The sequence below is a fragment of the Phoenix dactylifera genome, chromosome 12 (genome assembly GCF_009389715.1).
Source record: "Phoenix dactylifera cultivar Barhee BC4 chromosome 12, palm_55x_up_171113_PBpolish2nd_filt_p, whole genome shotgun sequence".
Lineage (NCBI taxonomy): Eukaryota > Viridiplantae > Streptophyta > Magnoliopsida > Arecales > Arecaceae > Phoenix > Phoenix dactylifera.
Genome location: NC_052403.1, coordinates 2,295,627 through 2,315,667, shown reverse-complemented (window position 1 = coordinate 2,315,667; position 20,041 = coordinate 2,295,627). Strand labels below are relative to the sequence as shown.

General features: G+C 38.6%; 1 protein-coding gene across 2 annotated transcripts in view; it reads left to right on the top strand.

The window, feature by feature from the left end:
• The first annotated feature begins 4,340 nt into the window (after window positions 1-4,340).
• The window catches only part of LOC103695745 (nitrate regulatory gene2 protein-like), a 40,600-nt gene continuing 24,899 nt past the window's right edge, over window positions 4,341-20,041 (top strand). Inside the window, exons 1-3 of one of the 2 annotated variants that reach the window (XM_039132283.1) lie at window positions 4,341-5,664; window positions 12,650-12,825; window positions 14,290-14,513. In XM_039132283.1, coding sequence (XP_038988211.1) covers window positions 4,605-5,664; window positions 12,650-12,825; window positions 14,290-14,513 — 1,460 coding nt within the window. In that variant the 5' untranslated portion in view covers window positions 4,341-4,604. The remainder of the gene's footprint in view (window positions 5,665-12,649; window positions 12,826-14,289; window positions 14,514-20,041) is intronic. The other variant, XM_008777150.3, reaches the window with a different exon arrangement.

Here is a 20,041-nt window from a genome sequence, read left to right as displayed (position 1 = left end):
CGAGTTGAGTCCAGTTTTATTCCCACTCAATTCTACCAGGCTTGGCTTGGTGTCAGATCAAATCCATCACTTCAGAAGGCCCGAGTCAAGTTGGGTTGGGTCTCCTTTTGGATCATATCTGAGTTAGATCTGAGTTGGATCAAACCAACTAGTTATGATTAGCTTAATTAGGACCATCAAACGCTCAAGCTCTGGCTAAACTCAACCAAAAAAATCTCAAATCAAGCTCGAGCCAGAATAAAGTGCTTGAAATTAATTTCAAGCCAAGCCAAAAATCCGCCCAACCCAATAAAACTTGAATATATTTGTGGGACATTTTATATTATATGTTATATAGAAAAGAGATGATCAATTAAAGCTTCTAATTAGTTCATTTTGTTTTTGCTTTATTATGATTAAATTTTAATTTTGGCTTGAAACAAGTTTGGTTGAGTTAAGCTACAATTCAAGTGCAAGAGGTGCTTGAGTCAATCTCGAACAAATTCCAACTCAGTTTAGGATTATCGAGCTACTTAATTAAGCATGTGTTTGCCTTGGCTCTAAATAAAGCTCGTAATAATGATAAACAAACAAAGCTTTATCAGACCTAAACTCGATGAAGCACAACTCAGTTACACCCCTAGTTATAACATATATGCAAATATATATCAGATAGGTTTAAAATATACATCCTTTTTCACTAAGTAGAGAAATTATTTGCTAAATAAATCATATAAGCGCCTTATATATATATATATATATATATATATATATATATATATATAGATAATGATGACTAGTCAAGGTTTTAAATTATTATTAATTTTTTTTTGCACCTTGAGTCAACTGAATGCTAATTCAAGCTTGAATCAAGTTTCAAAATCATACTTACGTTAAGCTCTAATTCAAACACAAGCAGAGTTTGATACTAATTTCTACCCACTTTAGAATTATCGAGTGCATAGCCAATATGAGCTTAGCAGGTTCTTCTTTCTTAATTATCTCAATTGAGGATTGTGTTTTCTTACTTGCAGCTTTTATAATTGTTGCTTTTGGTGCTGGGCAGTGCTTGCTGTTATTCACTTTTTTTTTTTTTTCTTTTCTTTTTTCTCTCCTGCCTTTCTTTCTTCTCTCTCTTTTGGGAGGTTGTACTTTCATTATCTTAATGGATTCCTCTTTAAAAAAAATAAATGAAAACAACAATATAGTGGCATAACCATTTTTTTATTTTTTTTGAGGAGACATAACTGGAGATTGATCATCTATATATATTGGATTATTGTGTATCGAAAACATGTACACATGGTACAAGGATGTTAAAGTAAATCTAGTTGTGACTGTTTAGCCATTTGCTGTGAAGGTAAGGTGCCACTTCCATGTAGGAACATCTCATTTGAAAGGTTACAAAGGTGAAAAAATACCAAAACTTGGATGGAAAAAATCATTCTATGGCAGAGAAAATGACTCTACAAGATAGCACAGGGCCTTTTGTCATGGTATTTGACTCGGAGAGATTTATGAACTATGTTATTGTCTATTTATATGATCATGATCAGTCTTTTTAATTATGTAAACTATTACTATCTTCTTACGAAATATGCGTTTATGTATAACTATCTAATATTTATGTCTTTATGATGTGCATGTGTTATGTCTCTGTGCATGCGCCTGAGTCTATGTCTGGTGCAAAGATATGTACGTATGTACTGTCACAGAGGACAAAGTTAAGTTGGCACTCATAAATTGTGTATAACCAATGCTTGTGCTCTCTTGGAACCAAAAAGGAAGCCTAAAATATGTAGGTCTCTACTCTAGCAAACATGCACCCAAGAACATCCATGCCTTCTTCATGGGATCATACAGTTTCCATCTAGAGGCTGCTCAAGCAAGACAGCTTTACCCCAAGGATGAACTTCACCACAAATCAGAGTTTCATCAGGACAAGATATGGCCGCAATAAGTCTGTCATCTTGAGAAGGAAAACAAAGCGGCATGGCCGAGAAAGGAAGAAGGCCGACGGTTTACATACTTCACCAGCTCCTGCAGAGCCAGTCAAATCCATGGCCGAGAGAACAACGAGACAGCGAGCAAGCGAGAAGGCGAAACAAAAATCAAAGGACGGGAGAAGAAGGGTGAATTTACTGAGAATCCGGTGAAGCGGCTACTCTTCATCTTAGCTGAGCTCTCCTCGCCGACGGTGAACTCATGGCCAAAGCCGCGGAGCCGGCGGGCTAAGTAGAAACTGATGGCGGCATGGCCGCCGCTTTTGGTGTTGAGAACGACGACCCTCTTCTTCTCCTCGGCGCCGGCCTTCGCAAAGAAATTGGAGCCGGAGCGAGATTTATTCAAGAGAAACATTGCTGCTGTCCATTCTGTTTTCTGATAACGGTAATACCATTATAACGGTTTTTGTACCCGCCAAATAAGAACTACCTTTTCTAATTTCAGCAGTATAATTAAAATTAACGGTCTGGACATTCGATTTTTATAGTCTCTTAACTCCTAAGTGAGATTTTTTTTTTCAAACCTTATGGTAGGATTGCTCTGATATCCGGCATAAAAATGGGAGCAAATTAATCTAATTCATCTAAAGTCAAAAATGATATATTTTATTATTTAATTAATATTTTTTAGTATATTTATGATTATTTTTAGTATAATACATGCGAACTTGTTAATTTGACGAAGAAATCTTGTAATATGCTGTCTGCTAGTAGTAGCTCTTGCTGATGAATATTAGGTTATTCAAACTTTTTTTATTGGTTAGTTTTGCCTATGTTATGGTTGGATCATGATTAACTTTGATGGTGCTACTCAGTATAACTTTGTAATGGCTTTTTCTTTTTCTTGTTTTTCCATTCATAAAGTATATGATGAGCAAATGGCACAAGTTTTTGCTTCATGTGTTATCTTATAAGATTTTCCAATAAGCATTGGTTGAATCATAAAATAAATTTATTTTCTTGATAAATTATTAAATAATTTTTTTAGATCTAAATTTGGCCCAAATAATGTTAGATCAATTTAGGTTTTGAGGTTGGATAAGTCACACACCCTCATCTTTTATCTCTATCTCTCCCATGGACTCCTGTGGTACTGCCATTATCCATATTTGCATTAGAGACCTATATCTTTGTCTAGCCTTTACTTTTCATCTTTACTTTTATAATAGATTATTGCCATCCGCTTTCCGTCCCATAATAGTGTTTGATTCGGAAATAAAGCAGCGGCAAAGCTAAAAATCTCGATTTTCCAAAAAATCTCGACAAACAAGTATATATATATATAACAACTCAGAACCTTACCCAAAATAACTAATTGGAAGATATTATTTAAATTACTTGATCCTATATAAATACTCAAAATCTATCCAGCAAATAACCGACGTGGGACTAAACAACACACGCCCACATGGGTCCTCACATACTTTCTCCATTCAAGCCTCAACATCCTCGTCAGACTAAGAGTTCAAATCCATTCAAATCTAATCACAAACACCATGATCGATCCGTGGTCAACCCCCTGTAGTGTTTTTTAGTCCACATAGATTATGGGCTGGGTTTGCTTTAATACCATTTGTAACAACTTAGGATCTCACCCAAAATAGCTAGCTGAAAGATATTATTTGGATTTCTTGATCTTGTATAAGTACCCAAGATCTACCCAGTGAATAATCGATATCCCGCACGGATCCTCACAATATATAAGCAAAAATCCAAAAGCATGCTGTCACTAACTGGTCTTGGAATAAAATTATCATTTATATCTATTCTTTTCTTTTTTAAAGAAAAACATCGTAGGTCAAAGATTATTTAATGAACGGCAGCCACATAAAAATACGAATAACTTACATCATAACTACAGCAACAAGTATTACTTCACCTATATCCTTTTTTTTATTTTGAAATATATATAATCCATTTATATTTGCACCTTTTTAATAATAAATACATGTCTCCATATTTTAGAATGATTAAGCAAAAGAAGAGGAAAGGAGTATATTTATCAAATTTTTTATTTTTTCTTTTTTCGATAGCATGGGATGATCAAATCTGGTTGCATTATCAAAATCTTATTCACGTTCTATAGCATACGCTAATATACTAGATAGCAATGCCCATCGTCGCCCAATTCCAACCTCTTCAACAACTCGCTGACCGTCAAGCCTCTTATAATTAATATCGGGTCGATCAATGAATAAAAAATCTAATAATTCGCGTCACCTACTATTATTTATCAATTCATCGTCCAAGTCAGTTCAACAATTCCCCAAACCGAAAAATTAACAATCCCAACCACTACTTACAAGCCCTCGGTCCAAACTGGAGACGTTACCCAGCCTTATCTTTTTTCCCATTCTTGATTCTTAATTCTCTTTCTTTTGGCACTTTCCCATGGAGAGAACAATGGCCAACCTTCCCACAACCACTTCCATGCAAAGGCGACATGACCGCCAGCCCAAACGGCCGGTTGCTTTTTTCGCCCCACCGCCTCCCAAAAGTATGACTTTCACTTTTTCTTCTCTTCTTTAACCACCTGGAAGCGATTAGACGTTCCCGAATCTCGAAAATTCCTCCTCGAGGTCCGTGCGAAAGAGGGGGGAGAGAGAGAGCAGAGGGATCGCGATGGGGTGCGCGCAGTCGAAGATCGAGAACGAGGAGGCCGTTACGCGATGCAAGGAGCGGAAGAAGTGGATGAAGGACGCCGTCTCCTTCCGCAACGCCTTCGCCGCCGCCCACTCAGCCTACGCCGTCTCCCTCAAGAACACCGGCGCCGCCCTCAGCGACTACGCCCTGGGGGAGGTCCCCCCTCTCGGCCACCATCACCACCCCAACGCCGCCGCCGCCGCCGGCGGAGGCGGCGGCTCCGCCTCCTCCTCTGCCGCCCCCACCGCCGCCGCCGTCGTAGCCATCCAGCCCCCCATGGAGAACCTCCCGCCCCCTCCCCCGCCCCTCCCGGACTACACTCCCCCCCCGCTCCAGCGCTCCGCCAGCTTGCCTGAACTAGGAATGCCCAAGCCCAAGAAGAAGCCCCTCGCCGGCGCTTCCATTCGCGAGGAGGAGGACGACGAAGACGCCGCCGCCGCGGACGATGACGTCCCTTCCACCGCTTCCGCCGCCCCTCCTGTCAGCGACGCTTCCCCTGCCCCGCCACCTCCGCTGCCGTCCCAGCCACAGCGCAGCACCACCCCGCCTCCGCCCCGGATGCCGGAGTCCAAGGACTTGGGGACGTGGGATTACTTCTTCGGCTATCAGGAGAACATGCCCCCTCCCACCCTCAGCCAGCCCGAGGATACCTGGCCGCCGGCTGAAAGAAGAGAAATTGAGGAGGAGGAGATCAAAACCCCGGCCACTTCCCTTCCGCCGTCGGCCGTGGGCAACGACATCCGTGGTGTTGAACCCACGGTGGCGCCGGAGAAGGTAGTCGCCGAGCCTGTGCCGCCGAAGGCCGTGAAGAAGCCGAAGCAGGGTGGTTCGGCGCACCACCACCATGCTTTGTCGGCTGGGACATCGGAGTCCAAGAGGGGCAAGATGGTGGCCGCCAGCGCTCCTCCTGTTAATTTGCTACAGATTTTGAACGAGCTGGATGATCATTTCCTCAAGGCATCAGAGAGTGCTCAAGAGGTGTCCAAAATGCTGGAGGCCACTCGGATGCACTACCACTCCAATTTTGCTGATAATCGAGGTAAGCCACCTTCTGTTACTATCATCATGCTTTTTCTGTCAAAGTGTTTATATTGCATATTGGAATTGGTGGTTGATTTGAGATGTAACACTTCGATCAAGGGAACCCCTTTTTTGATGCTCAGTTTCTTTTAGTTGCTCGAATTTGCTGTCTTCATACACATGCTGTATGAGCTGACCATACTATTAAGTTTCAGTTAGACCTTCACAACCAAAAACTCTCAGAGCCAGTCGAGGATCAAGGTTGGATTCTAGAGTTTAGGCTAAAAATGATCTGTAAGTCCAATATTAATCTTTATATGGCAATTTTGTTGGTAATATTTTCTTTTCTAAATTTTAAAGAGTATTTTAACTTCAATCTTACATGTTATGAGAAAATTGGAAGCATTTGGGTTGTTGGTCGCATGAATGCCAGCGGGAAGTGATGTTATTGCAGGATTTTAGATTCTTTTGGGTCTATCATGGATTTTTTTGAGAGAAAGAGAAGAAAGGTATGTGAGTGGTATGGCCTGCTACATTGTGACTTCACAAATATGACCTTGGTGGATTTGTGAGAGATGAATTTGGATCTCCTCTCTAGCATGCTGCCATGCCAAGTTCAATTCCCAAGAAGTTTTAACTATATTTCTCCATCCTTATTATATATCTTTTTTGGATCAACCATCATTGTGTAAAGTTTGTGGTTCTATCATGAAATTTTTCATAGTTTATGTGAAAAATTTGGTAATTATTCACATAATGAGTGGATATTATTTTCTTTCCTGTTCATTACAAAAGATATCTAATTCGTAATTTACAAGATCATTCTTCTATTGTTTAACATTATGGTCATGTGCTAGATTTTATTAACACCTGAACGGCACATATACTAAAATGATGGGAGGCATGCATGTTAACATTTTTAATATAAATCCTAGTTGGTTTAGTTCCTTTTGATAAAAGTAACAGGTCAAAACTATATCAAAACAAGTCAAAAAATTGAAACTTATGAGTTTTTATAATTTGATAAAAGTAACATTTTTAAGTATAAAAGTTCTTTCAATGGATATATAAAAATAATTTTAGCCCAATAATCTTATTATTCGATTAAGGGTTTGGTAGTATCCAAATTAGGTAGATATTTCATATGGGTTTCCTAAGCTCTATTAGATAAGCTGTACCCTCCTCCCCAAAGCCTTGATTTTCTATTCTCTTATGTATAAATGGGTTTTCCATCATTTTAGTCATCAATACAAATAGGTGGGGCCCTTTTTTGGGCTAATGTTTCTTGTAGTTCTGTTCTTCTTCCCTTTTATATATTTCTTTCACTTTCTTTCCTCTTTTTAAGGGTCCTATTTGATTGGGTAACATGAGAAACTTTTTAAGAAGCTCTATAGCTAAAGGATGTTTTGTTTGAGAAGTAATAGAAACATAGGTTGATGTCTATTCCTTTCTTGCCTTTTTTTAGTGAAATTGAATTGCTGAGATATCTTGAGTCTCATCCTTGATCCGTATGTATTGTTCATTATGTAGTGTATCGATCCTAAAATGATAAAAGGGCTCTTGGTTCGCGCAAATACCACCTGAACCCCTTGAACAAACTCCAAATTGAGTGGTTTGGGGCAGATCAAGCTTGGTTCACCCAATACCAAGGCTAAAATGATGCTTGAACCAAACAAATCTACTTGGTATTGCTTGAGAATGCCTTTTTTTTAGTGGGGAAAAAGGCTCATTCTTCACCATTTGTAGGTGAGAAACAAATAAAGGGAGATCCTAGGAGCATTTTATGCTAATCTTAACATGACTCAACCTTGAATTTTTTGAATATTAGGGCCATAACAACCATGTTTTCGTTTGAACTTCAATCCAAGGAAGGTAAAGAAGCATTGCCAAGAAGATGAACTTGAGAAATTTAGTTTAGAATGAGGTGGAAATTAATCTCTTGTTTGATGTCAAACTCAACATGATAGAGCAATCATGCTAACCTAGGGGTTCTCATTGAAAGAAGAAGAGGAGAAAATTGAAATCATTACTATATTTCTAGATGATTTTATCTTATATAAAGTGTCTAGTTAAAGAATCTTCATGCATTGCAAATTCCTCACTATGTTATATGTATATTTTATAAGAGGTTGGGTTTTGGTGCAACGGTAAGATTGCTCTACTGTGATCTGTGTGTTGCAAAGCTCTACTGTGATCTGGGTGTTGCAGGTTTGCAACATGAAAATAGCCTTTTTGCACATAGGATAAGGCTATGTACATTTGACCCTTCCTAAATCCTGCTGTGGCAGGACCCTCGTGCAATGGGATGCTCTTTTTCATGAGGGTGGCTTTGGTGCAATGGTAAGGCTACTCCATTATGACCTAGATGTCATGAGTTTGAAACAAGAAAACAACATATCCATATGTTAGGGTAAGGTTGCGTACGTTTGACCCTCCCCAGACCCCTAGTACGAGCCTTATACATTAGGACATCCTTTTACATCAATCATGCACCTAATTTGTTCTTTACCTTTCTCAACAAGGCTTGACATACACCTAGCCACATTCCATTCTTCCACATGCTTTCTTTCCACTGAGCTTTTACTTCCTTTGCATCATGCTCTCACTTTTCATCTTCCCCTTCTTTATGTTCCGTCTCCACCTTCCTCTCATACCTCTTACTACTGTTGATCCATCCTATCTTTCTCGTCTATCAACTCAACTTGTTCCTCCCTCTTATACCATTTGCCCTAGTGCCTTCCACCTCTCTCCCTCTTATTTAGCATATTCTTGTTCACTTGCTATATGCACCTCTTCACTTAACACTCCCCTCGCATTACATGTTTTTTACTTCACTTGTTTCTAATATTGCTTAAACAATGTTGCCCCTTCTCCCAATTCCCAAATCACCCACCTTGCCACCTTTTTGCATCACCTTGTTGATCCATTGACTAATATGCAATGTCATGTCTCACATTCAAGACATGAGATCTTGTTTCCCATTTTTGGTTCTCTTTCTTCTTGCTTTGTTGCTTAGTGTAGTTTGTTCTTTCCTTTCTCATTGATGTTCACCTTCTATTAATCAATTCTGCCTATATTACCATCCCCACCGTACTTTAAATTGCTGTCCACTTTTTGGACCATTCTTTCCTTTATTGGAAAGAGTTGGCAAGGGTGGAGCAAGGTACCAGGGTATGCAGATAAAAGAGGAAGAATAAGAAAAAGACAGGAGCAAAGAGGAAGCGACAAGAAGAGGAGGAAAATGGGTGATACGAGTAAGGTGAGCAATTGGCAGAGGTAGTGATTGTTAAGGAAAAATAAGATGGGTGAGTAAAATTGAGGGATGATGGCATTTGATTGGTGTGGGAGGGCAGGTTGCATGATTTCCTTTTTTTCAGATTAAGATAAAATTTAGGAACATGCTTGATTGTTGAGTCTGAGATGGATGCTATATTGGTCTTCAATTGGCTATTGCAATTGAATTATATCCAAGAACATGTTCTTTTCAAAGACCATATTTAACAACCAACTAGCCTAATCCATGATAGCCTGCCTCATTCTTTCTTGCTAGGGTACCTTCATCCAAGGTTGACTGTATCAATGTTGGGTACCATACCGATACCTTATCGGTATGTGTTGCCCAAGGTGACAAGCCAAGAGGGGGGGTGAATTGGTTTCTCTAAATTTTTACTATCTTAATTTAGTCAATTGATGAGTGAGTGATGTTAAAACAATACACAATGCAAACACACAAGTATAGTGGTTCGGTGCTCTCCTAAGCACCTACGTCCATTCTCCAAACGACCTCTTGGGAATTCACTATAATCCCGCGGATTACAGTTGGATTGTTTTTCGGGCTCACAATCCAAAAACCTTTATATTTTGGTTTTTCGGGATCACCAAAAACTTATGTTGGTTTTACGGGCTCACCAACGAACCTTCACAATTGGTTTTACGGGTTCACCAACAAACCTACACCGTTGGTTTTACGGGCTCACCAACGAACCTTTACAAAGTGATTAAAAAGAAGAAGAAGGTTGAAACTTCTAGATGAGCAAATATAACAATTATAAGCTACAAAGAAGAGTTTAGAATATAGTTATCGCTTGATGAGACTTCTCTCTTCTTTGTCAAGATTGCTTTACTCTTCAAGGGTTGATGGAGCTCTTAATGTTCCTTAGAATTTGCTCTACCACTTTCTTTTGACTCTTTGAGTGAAGCACTTGGATGAAGAAAATTAGGGCACTTGTCTTTCTTATGTAAGCTTTGATATCTCATAAAAGGATACTTTCTCTGATGAATAGTGTCACTTTAAATAGTTTTCCTCATCCATTGGACACCCTCCGTTGGTTAGATTTCAAAAACTAGCCGTTACTTACTGTTGGGAGGACAAAAAGTACTTCTGCAGAACTAGCCGTTATGCTTCTGCCCGTGCTGGGGTCGACCCAACCTTTTCTGGGGTTGACTCAAACCACTGTTCATCAGACTTGGGGTCGACTCAACTTTCACTGGGGTCGACCCAACTTTCACTGGGGTCGACTCATGCTACATTGGGGTCGGCCCTTTCAGGAAACACAGAACCTTATATTTCAGCTGTTTTTCACTGGGGTCGACTCAAGTTCCATTGGGGTCGACTCTCTCGGGGATTCCAGAGAGACATCTTTGAATGACACAGCCTTGGGGTCGACTCATGCTCAGTTAGGATCGACTCCATTGGGGTCGACTCAAGCATTCCTGGGGTCGACTCAATCTGGGGTCGACTCAAGGAAGGTTGGGGTCGGCCCTCTCAGTAAATTTCAGAGACTTGTTTTCTTGAGGCTTGAAGATGGGGTCGACTCAAGCAAGCTTGGGGTCGACTCAACTACTGTTCATCCGTGCCATTTTTGCAGAAGTGTGCCTGATAGTTCCATGATGTGCCGGGGTCGACTCCATCAATCTTGGAGTCGACTCATTCCACACTTTGCTGCAACTTAAGATTAGATTCATCCGTATAATCAATGAAATATACTTCAAGCAATTTTAAATGTATGCCATGGTATTGCTACATACTCTTAACAATGAAAATTACTATTGTCCTCTTAAGAGTACGTTTTACTTGAAACTTTGTCGAATTAGAATTTAGAATTTACTATCTCTTTTCTATCGCAAATTTTATCTCATTATTAATTATTGAAATGCATCTTGATCTCATTCTTTTAATGTACCGAGAGTGTCGAACTCAGTATTGATGTATCAAATTAACTTGTAGTATTTAATTAGATATTCCCTCAATGGTTGTGTTAATCATCAAAATAACACTATCATCCTCAGTATGGTATAGTTTGCTTTATCTATATAGTGCCACTCTTGTACCAACACAGGATCGAGCGATCCTTTTCTGACACCTAGCCATGGTATCGTCCGAAATCAGACAATATGGATCGGTACAATGTGAAACCGAGCAGAACTACTCAATATAACTCGGTTTGGTCCCTACGCCATACCGAACTTCAGTACAGTGTTGCTATCTTACCAGTACGGTACATCCAATATGCGGTGGTATGGGTCAGTATGGCAAACCTTGTCTTCATCATCAAGTGGTGCTAGTTTTTAGACACTTTTACATTTCCAGCTGGTTTATTTTAGTTCTTCTTATTTTTTTTGACCCTTAGAAATTCAACTATTTTATATTTTGCTAGGTGGGCTTGAGAATACTCCCTTTGTAGGTTTCAGTTATAGGACAGCATTGAAGAAGTATCAATGACAAATTATTAGTTAAGATGCCAATTGTAAATCCATCCACTTAGTTTCTTAATTACTTGTTGCATCGTACTATCTTTATAAATTTAAGGCATGATAAAATGCTATAGTCTACAATATGCATAAAGTGCCATTACTTACCATATTATACTGATAGTATGTACTGTCCCTCTAGGTCTTCAGCACATTATACACTATCTTTGAATTGGGAGGTTAGGAACTTAACCTATTGGAGGCTTTTTCTATGTCCTGTGCATGGTCTGCCGTACCGGTCCCAGGCCGGACCGGTACCGGATCAACGTGAAATCCGGTACCGCTAGTTTATTGTTGAAGAACCAGTACGGGACCGGTTCGGACTGGTACGGGACCGGTTCGGACCGATTCGGACCGGTACGCCACCGGTACGGGACCGGTCCGGGCCGCCACCGGTACGCCGACCGGTACCAGTACGGCGGACCTTGGTCCTGTGTATGTATGTATGTACATATATATGTATTTATGTGTCAACTTATATGCGTATTTATGTATGTGCATTTTATGTATGTATATTTGTGTGTATGTATATATGTATGTATTATGTATGTATGGTGTATGTATGGTGTATGTATGATTTTTTACCATTCTGGCCCTTAGTCGGCAAATGTTAAACAACATTCAACACATGTATCTACAGTGGTTCATAATGTTAAATTTCTATATATCTTGTAAAACTATATTTGTTTCTTCTAAACTTGTCCTTGCACAGTATGAAAATTTTAAATTGATTTGTATATAAATATGTATGTATGTGTGGCTCGAAATTATACAGAGCAATGTTAAGCAACATTCAGCACATGTATCTCGCTGGTTCATGATGTAAAATTTCTACATATCTCTTAAAACTACATTTGCTAGTTCTAAACTTGTCCTTGCACTGTATGAAATTTTTAAATTGATATAAGATAAAAAATATGTATGCATGTGTGCGGTTGTGTGCATTTGTGTTTATACCACATGACATGGGCTTTCATCATGATATAGTCCTATATCATGTTAGCCTCTAATACTGGCCATTTTGCTCATATTGTAACAACTAGAATTCATGCTTTGTTTTGATATGGGAAACATGGGAACAGCATGTGATAGCAGTACATTGTTAACACGTTATGTTAGTTGTGTAAAATATCTTTTCTTTGTTCTTTAATATATCGATTTCAGTAATATGATTAAATATTTTCTTTGAGTTATGCGATAAATCATCTCTTCTAGCATGCATGTTTTGATGATGCTTTACGTATCTCTTTCAGGACATATTGATCATTCTGCAAGAGTTATGCGAGTTATCACATGGAATCGCTCAATTAAGGGCATGGCTGACCCTGATGATGGGAAGGATGATTTTGATAATGATGAATGGGAAACTCATGCTACCATTCTAGATAAGATGCTAGCATGGGAAAAGAAACTCTATGATGAAGTGAAGGTATTGTATCTGATATTTGATTTAATCTAATGTTTGCTGACTCTTTAATCGTATTTTCCTTTGTTTTTTCCCCTACTGGTGCAAACTTGGTGATTCTCCACATATGCAGCAAGCCTTAACCGTACCATTTGTGGTTGTCCTTCATGTGTCTTGCTACACTACATTAAAGCATCCAAGACAAAATAGAAGGGAACATTTTCTCCTGCTTATTTTTTAGAAGCATTAAGTCACCATAATTATTACCAAAAGAAAGTTTTTCCCTTTTCTGCAAAATAATCTAGTAAACTAACATGGTGCCGCCATGACACTACAAGCAACATGCTTTGCCCTCATTTTGTTTCATTACATTACGACTTATTTTTTTTATTCTCATCAAAGCAAACTCCTTAGGTTATTTTTGTAACTTATGTGTATACTTATCAATGGTTTCTTTCTCATATTCCCAATACTCTTGTACAAGTTTGAGTGCTTTTTAATGATCACCTCATTTGACTTTTGTTGCAAAAGATCAATACTGTATCAGTTAATTAAATCATCACTTTATCTTTGATTTATGCAACTCCATAGTTTACTCAATTTTAATATTTGGAACTTTTCCGTTCTATCATACACCCTCCTCATCTTTAAAGTGTTCATACTCTATTCCCACAATCTTTTACCAGACTTAAGATACACAGTTGCTGTTTCTCGCATTACTGTATTGTACAGATGATCATCGAGTCTTCCAGCATGTGACAATTGCACAATATTTCAGGAACAATAAAACTTCATGAGAACATCTGTACAAAAACAAATTATTATTATTTTGCTTTTGCTACACTGAAACAGTAATATACACAACATGCTGCAACATCTTGCACTATAGGCTTGCTGGTGTGCATGGATTTGTCATAGTTTAGGATTTCAGGTTGGAGCATGTATTGGTTAACCCTATATCTAATTTCTCTATTTTACACTAACCGGGAACAACATGATTCATTTCTTTCAATATCTTAGTTAAAGTCTCTAAGGGCAGTTAGCATGATATCTAAATCTATGTTATTGGTTATGTAAAATATTGTAAATTTTATTAATATGCTTGTAATGCTAGTGCATATTCTCCATATGTTAAAAGAAAAGGGAAGATAAATTCAGAGTTTTCATTTGACTTAAATTAAGTTTAGCATTGTTTGGTGTATCCTTTTGAGATAAATAGTTTTTTATCTTTTAGGGTAGACTCTTCCATTTGGCACCTAATGTCCAATTTAAGCAGCAAGACACTTCTAGGGTATGACACTTGTATAGATCATTGATCAATCAATGATATATGCTTGAGTGGATTATGATATGTAAACTTTTGATCTATGCATAATTGATATGTGATTACCAGAGAAAAGTATGTAACATAACTTCTTAATCATCTCCTCCTTTCCTGAGCCATTATTAAATAATAAATCTAAAGATTGCTTTATTTATTGGAGGCAGGCAGGCGAGCTTATGAAGATTGAGTATCAAAGGAAGGTTGCTTTACTGAATAAACAAAAGAAACGTGGTGTCAATTCCGAAACACTGGAGAAAACTAAATCAGCTGTAAGTCATTTGCATACGAGATACATAGTCGATATGCAGTCCATGGATTCAACAGTTTCAGAAATCAACCGTCTACGTGATGAGAAGCTATATCCAAAGTTGGTGGACCTCGTTGATGGGTAAGTTGTTTTGTAATTCTAGGCAGATGATTTTTGCTGATTACACTGTATATCAGGCAGTAGTGCACTTTTTCAAAGTATCATTGCATTCTCTTATTTTGTGGTTGTGCTTGATAGACTGTCCTTTGTCGCAAAACCTGAATTATGACTAGCAAGCTTAACTGTACTATGTCGAGCTATCTTTGTCGATCTTTCTCTAGGCCTTTTATTCCTTCAATTCTCTAACAAAATCCTATCGCTTTTACTATATCCCTAAAGTGCACTATTGTACCATCTAAATCAATTTATCTCCAGTTCACCACCTTGTCCTTGATTTATAGAGCTTATATTCTTTCTTTAATGCATTACCTCCTCACTTTTTCTTGTTTCTTGTACATATGACCCTCAAAACTCATTCATTCATTTTGTCCTATTTCTTAATCAATAGCATGAAGCAAGGCTCGCCATGTCGGTACCAAATCTTATACCGTATCATGCCGATACACTGTCAGTATGCCTGGTATGGGATCAGTTTGGCATAAATCTCGTATTAAATCTTGGTTCGGCACTGATATGGTGCGGTATACCTAGTATAGGGTGGTACGCATCAGTCAACGAACCTTGGTATGAAGCATACAATATTGTGGATTTTATTTTTTTCTACGTATCTCCTTGTATGCCTCAAAGGATTGAATTTATAACGTACCTATGTTGCTTGGAAACTCGTATCCAACTCCAAAAATCTGTCATATACGTATCGAACATTTGGATACTTATGAAATTTTTTGGTAGCCACTTTCAAAGATCGGAAGAGAGTTGAACTCTTTCAATTAAGGAACGCCATACCATACCGATTCAGGTACAGAGGTACCGTATTGGACCGGGCGGTACGGAGGTACCGTCTCGATTTAGTATCGGTATGTGGTACTGAAGGCGTATTGACACTTGGTACGCCGATCTAGTCTTTGTACCGGACGTACCGATGCAGTAATAGGATGGTACCGGTATGGAGCTTGGTATCGAGATATTCAAATATTTCATCAAACAATATCATTTTACTATTTTTTTCAATGTTTATACAAACAATGTCTGAAGGCATAAATATGTAATTGAGTTAAATTATATTTTATTTTATATATCCTTGCATCTTCCTTTTTTCCCTCATGCCAAGTCAGGCACTTGGATATGCATCTGAATCTGATTCTTAGATTCATGTCTATGCAACACTGCAACATACATCTCCATTTTCTTTTCCCATCACAAAATTACTTGTTATTTGTATAATGAATCTGAAATAACTAATCAATAACATTGAAATTATTGCTCCTGACAATTATTGTTGATTTTCTGCTAATTTTCATTACAGGCCTGTTTGGATGGCTCAATACCTAGTCCATGAATATTATCTGTGGGCATGGGCAGACCTTTGAGAAACAAATTATGATTAAGGAAAAGTTTGAGGGAGATGGGAATTATTGATTCGATTATCCCTATTTTTTAGTGATCAGAAAAATGACCTTTTTGCAGACATTGTTATCCACAATTTTAGGACATTGGCAGTCTCCCAGGATATATTGAAATTTCTCTTTGGCAAGACTGTTTTTCTCAACAACTCCCGCCCATGTGGGGAATTATCCCATGATAACTTGATCAGGGATCTAAAGGGGCCTACAAGGTCTGCTTATATTATGTTGTATTAATTGATTAACTACAATATTTACTGCCAGCTCCTTCATTTTTAATTTTACTAACAATACATTTTGTGAACTCTTTCTTTTGTTTCTGTTGGTTCTGAGCTCTTAAAATTATAATTCTGCATTCACTTCTATGCTTGTGTCCAAATTTACAATATTACATGTAAATAAATTTCAATACAGCACCTAATTCTGAAAAATTCATCTCTAAGGAATACAATCAGAGATGCTTTTAGGGCCAACCTTGGTGTAGGCTCCCAATGACAAGCACTTGCTTGTCTTGTCATTGTTATTCAACGGTTGTCACTACACCTAACTTAATCTATATCTATTACTTTCCTCTTTTCTTAAGTAATACATAGATTTTTCTTTTTGCCTCCTAACTTGTCCTAGTAGAGATTACCATAAGCTGCATGGCCATATGTAATATTTTTTTTTAATACCCTATTGCATTTTTTTTATACATTTCTATTAGTCCTAGAAATGTGTTATGAGTGTCAAGGTTCGCCGTACCGGTACTGGTAAGCATACCGGTCGCCTACCGGACCGGTACGGTTAAACCGGTACCGAACCGGAACACTCTTTTCTGCCGGAGCCGGGGAAAAAGAAGAGAGCGAGCGGGGAGGGAGGGAGGGAGGAGAGGCCGCCCGTGGAGGGCCAGCGGAGGCCGAAGGGGCAGCGGAGCGCGGGGGGGCCTGCAGGGGCGCGGTAGAGGTCGAAGCCGCGGACGCATCCCCTGTTTTGATTTGCCGACTTCACTTAAAAATTCTAGATTTTTTTCTTCGGCCGCGTCCTTGGCCTTCGCCGTGCCCCCGCGGGCTCCGCCGGCCTCTCACGGCCCTCTGCGGGCGGCGAAGGCCTCTCCTCTCTCTCTCTTCCCCACTCTCTCTCTTTCTTTTCGTTTTCTTCGGCATCGGCTGGGTTCGGCCCATACTGGTTTCCACGGCTCTGGCGTATTTGTTACACGCCGGACTAGTCCGATACGGCCCGACCCGGCCGATACAGGCCGGTTCGTCAGAACATGGTTATAAGTTATAACTATTTCTTATTAGATGATATTGGATCTTATAAGAATTTTTTAAATGTGACATGGTGAGAGGATGTTGCGTATTAATTTATGCACAAAAAAGAAGAAAGAGTAAAGAAATTATGCATCGAGCTAGTATTTCTTGTATGATTAACTGTAGTCAAGGAAACAACTATTTTCAGAGCAACTAATGTTGAAGTTTCTGTAGCTGATCCTTAAATCCATGAAGGCACGAAGCACAACCTTAGAATCTCAATGTCCCGAGCCATTCTTTACTAGACAACTTGTTGGGAGTTCTTAGATCTCTACTATTATTAGTCTGAATAACAAAGAGTAATCTAGGTTGACTAAGCTTTCCTTCTTCTTGGGATATTATATTTTTATTTTAATAATTCTTAGGAATTTGTTGGCTATTGCTAGTGAAATTAAGACTATTAGGAGTATCTATTGTGACTATTCATATTGCCCATGATCCTATTTGAAATAATAGAGCTTCTTTGTTAGTTTAGAACTTTTTTCCTATAGGATAAGATATTTATGAGTTATAGATTTGCATCCTTTGGGATTGCACCTAATAATATCTCATGGAGGAAAATTTTACTAGATTTCAATGTTGTGCTGTGTTTGGACACAAGAGCAAGAACCTCATTGTGGCACTTCCTAGTTCCTACTATGGGTTAGTTCCTACTATGGGTTTGCCTGGTGATTATGGCATTTCATGTGAGGAGTTCCTCTTAGGCATTTGCTTGAAAATCTTATAGGCTATGTTAAGAACCATCTTGGTTGAAATCATGGTATGTGGTATTGTAAGGCTCGGGGCGTATCGAACCGAATCGTCTAGAAACCAAGTTATTTCACCCCCAAAATTCGAAATGGGCATTGAACTAGTGCGAACTGCTCTGAACCGAGTGGTTTAGAGCGGAACTAGTGCAAACCGCCCGATTCGCACCGGTTCGGTGTTGAATCGGCTCCTTCCCCTCTTATGATTGAAGGGAGAGGTCGTAAGAAGCTTCTATTGCTTCTCACGCCTCCCCACTTCAAAGTCCACCCAATTTTTTTCTCTAAAAATCAAAAATAAACACCGATTTCAACAATAAAATGCAAGATCCAAGCCTCTTTCAGTGTATTCCCGCTCTTCCCCTCTATTTCTTCATTTTTTCCTTCTTTTTTAGGTCGAAAATCAGTAAGAAAATTGAAAAAAATAGAGGTCATGCCAAAATTTTTGATTTTGGCATGATTTCATGATATGTTGTAGATCTATGGATAATCTGCACAATAAAACTAAAATCATTAATTTTTATTAAATCAATAATTTTTAAATTAAAAAATATATTTTTGGATTAAAAAAATAAAACATAACCCAGGGCGCGTATCATATGGGATGAGCATATAGGACTACAATACCGTCTGGTTAGAGGGCTGGACTGGTGTGCTTCTTGATTATACTAATGATCTCGATATCTACGTGAAAAATCGATATTCAACTAGATTTTAGATGTCGGTACGTAAATTGTACTTTAAATATATCTAATTGATTGTATCATTGTATGTTTTGTATTTCACTAATTGATTTTAGATATTGCACCTTGCTTATTCTAGCGCGGGAAGCTAGGATCATTGGCTGTTTTTTTATATCTTTGGCCTAATGCGCTAAAGACCGTCATTTTTTTGGTTTTATACTGCCATGAATATTTTGTTGTCGGTTAACTATCTATTCAAAGATCTATAGTCACCTTTGGATCGGAATCTTGACTCTACTTATGCGAAAGGTAAAGCTAGGGTAGCAAACCTAATGACACGGATTTGCCATATTTTTGTCTAAGGTAGCATTATTTTAAAGCAATGCCACGGTAATGAAAAAAAATTACTCGAAAATATCAACTCAGGGTCAAGAAGCATTATTTAAGATGTACCATATGATAAAAACATCAAATTAGGATTTAAACCTTAATAAAAATATCGAAGGACATCAAGAAACATCAAATTAGAGTTAAAATCATTCAAAACACAAAAAAATTGATTACTTTTCATTAAATGCTACAAATTGGAAAAAATAAAAATTGGCATGTTGGTTCGGAACCAGCATGCGACACCATACCGTGTCAATACAGTATTGAACCAGGACCATACCAAACTAGTAGCCAATCAGTACATAGCGCAGTATCGGTTCCGCATACCTTGGTTGAAATCATCATGGCTTTTCATGTTGGAGTTCCTATTGAGCATTTGATCAAAGAGCTTTTAGATGGTGGTAGCTGGCTAGTGGTAGAGGTCGGAGAGGGAAAGGGAAAGAATTATTGATGGTGCAGAGGTGGGAAAGGGAAAGAGGCGGGAGTACGGGCAGGTCATGGTCAGTGGTGGTGAGGTGGGAAGAGAAGAGTAGATCGTGGAGGAGTAGCAATCGAGGTGGAAGGAGAGGGAGAGGTGAAATAAAAGCAGGTGGTGGTGACGTTGGAGCTACAATAAGGTGTGTGTGTGTGAGAGAGATTGTATCTAGATGGGCAGTGGTTGCTTGAAGTTAATGGGGTGGTGGGGTCATGCCTTAGGCGAAAGCGGAAGAAGAAATAGAACGTAAAACAAGTATAACCCATTAGATAGGATTTTTTTCCTTGTGGGATTGTCCCACTCCAATTGGCTGCAATACTTGTAAAAGTTTTACTTTGTACCACATCCCATACCCTTGGGGCATGAATCCAGCTGGATTTAATTTTCCAACATGATTCAGGCCAATTTCATGATACACAATCATGTAATTAGAAGGAAATTCCTCCATGTAAGCATCAGTTGCATACTAGTGGTTCCCCATAATGGTTGTAGGAATATATTTT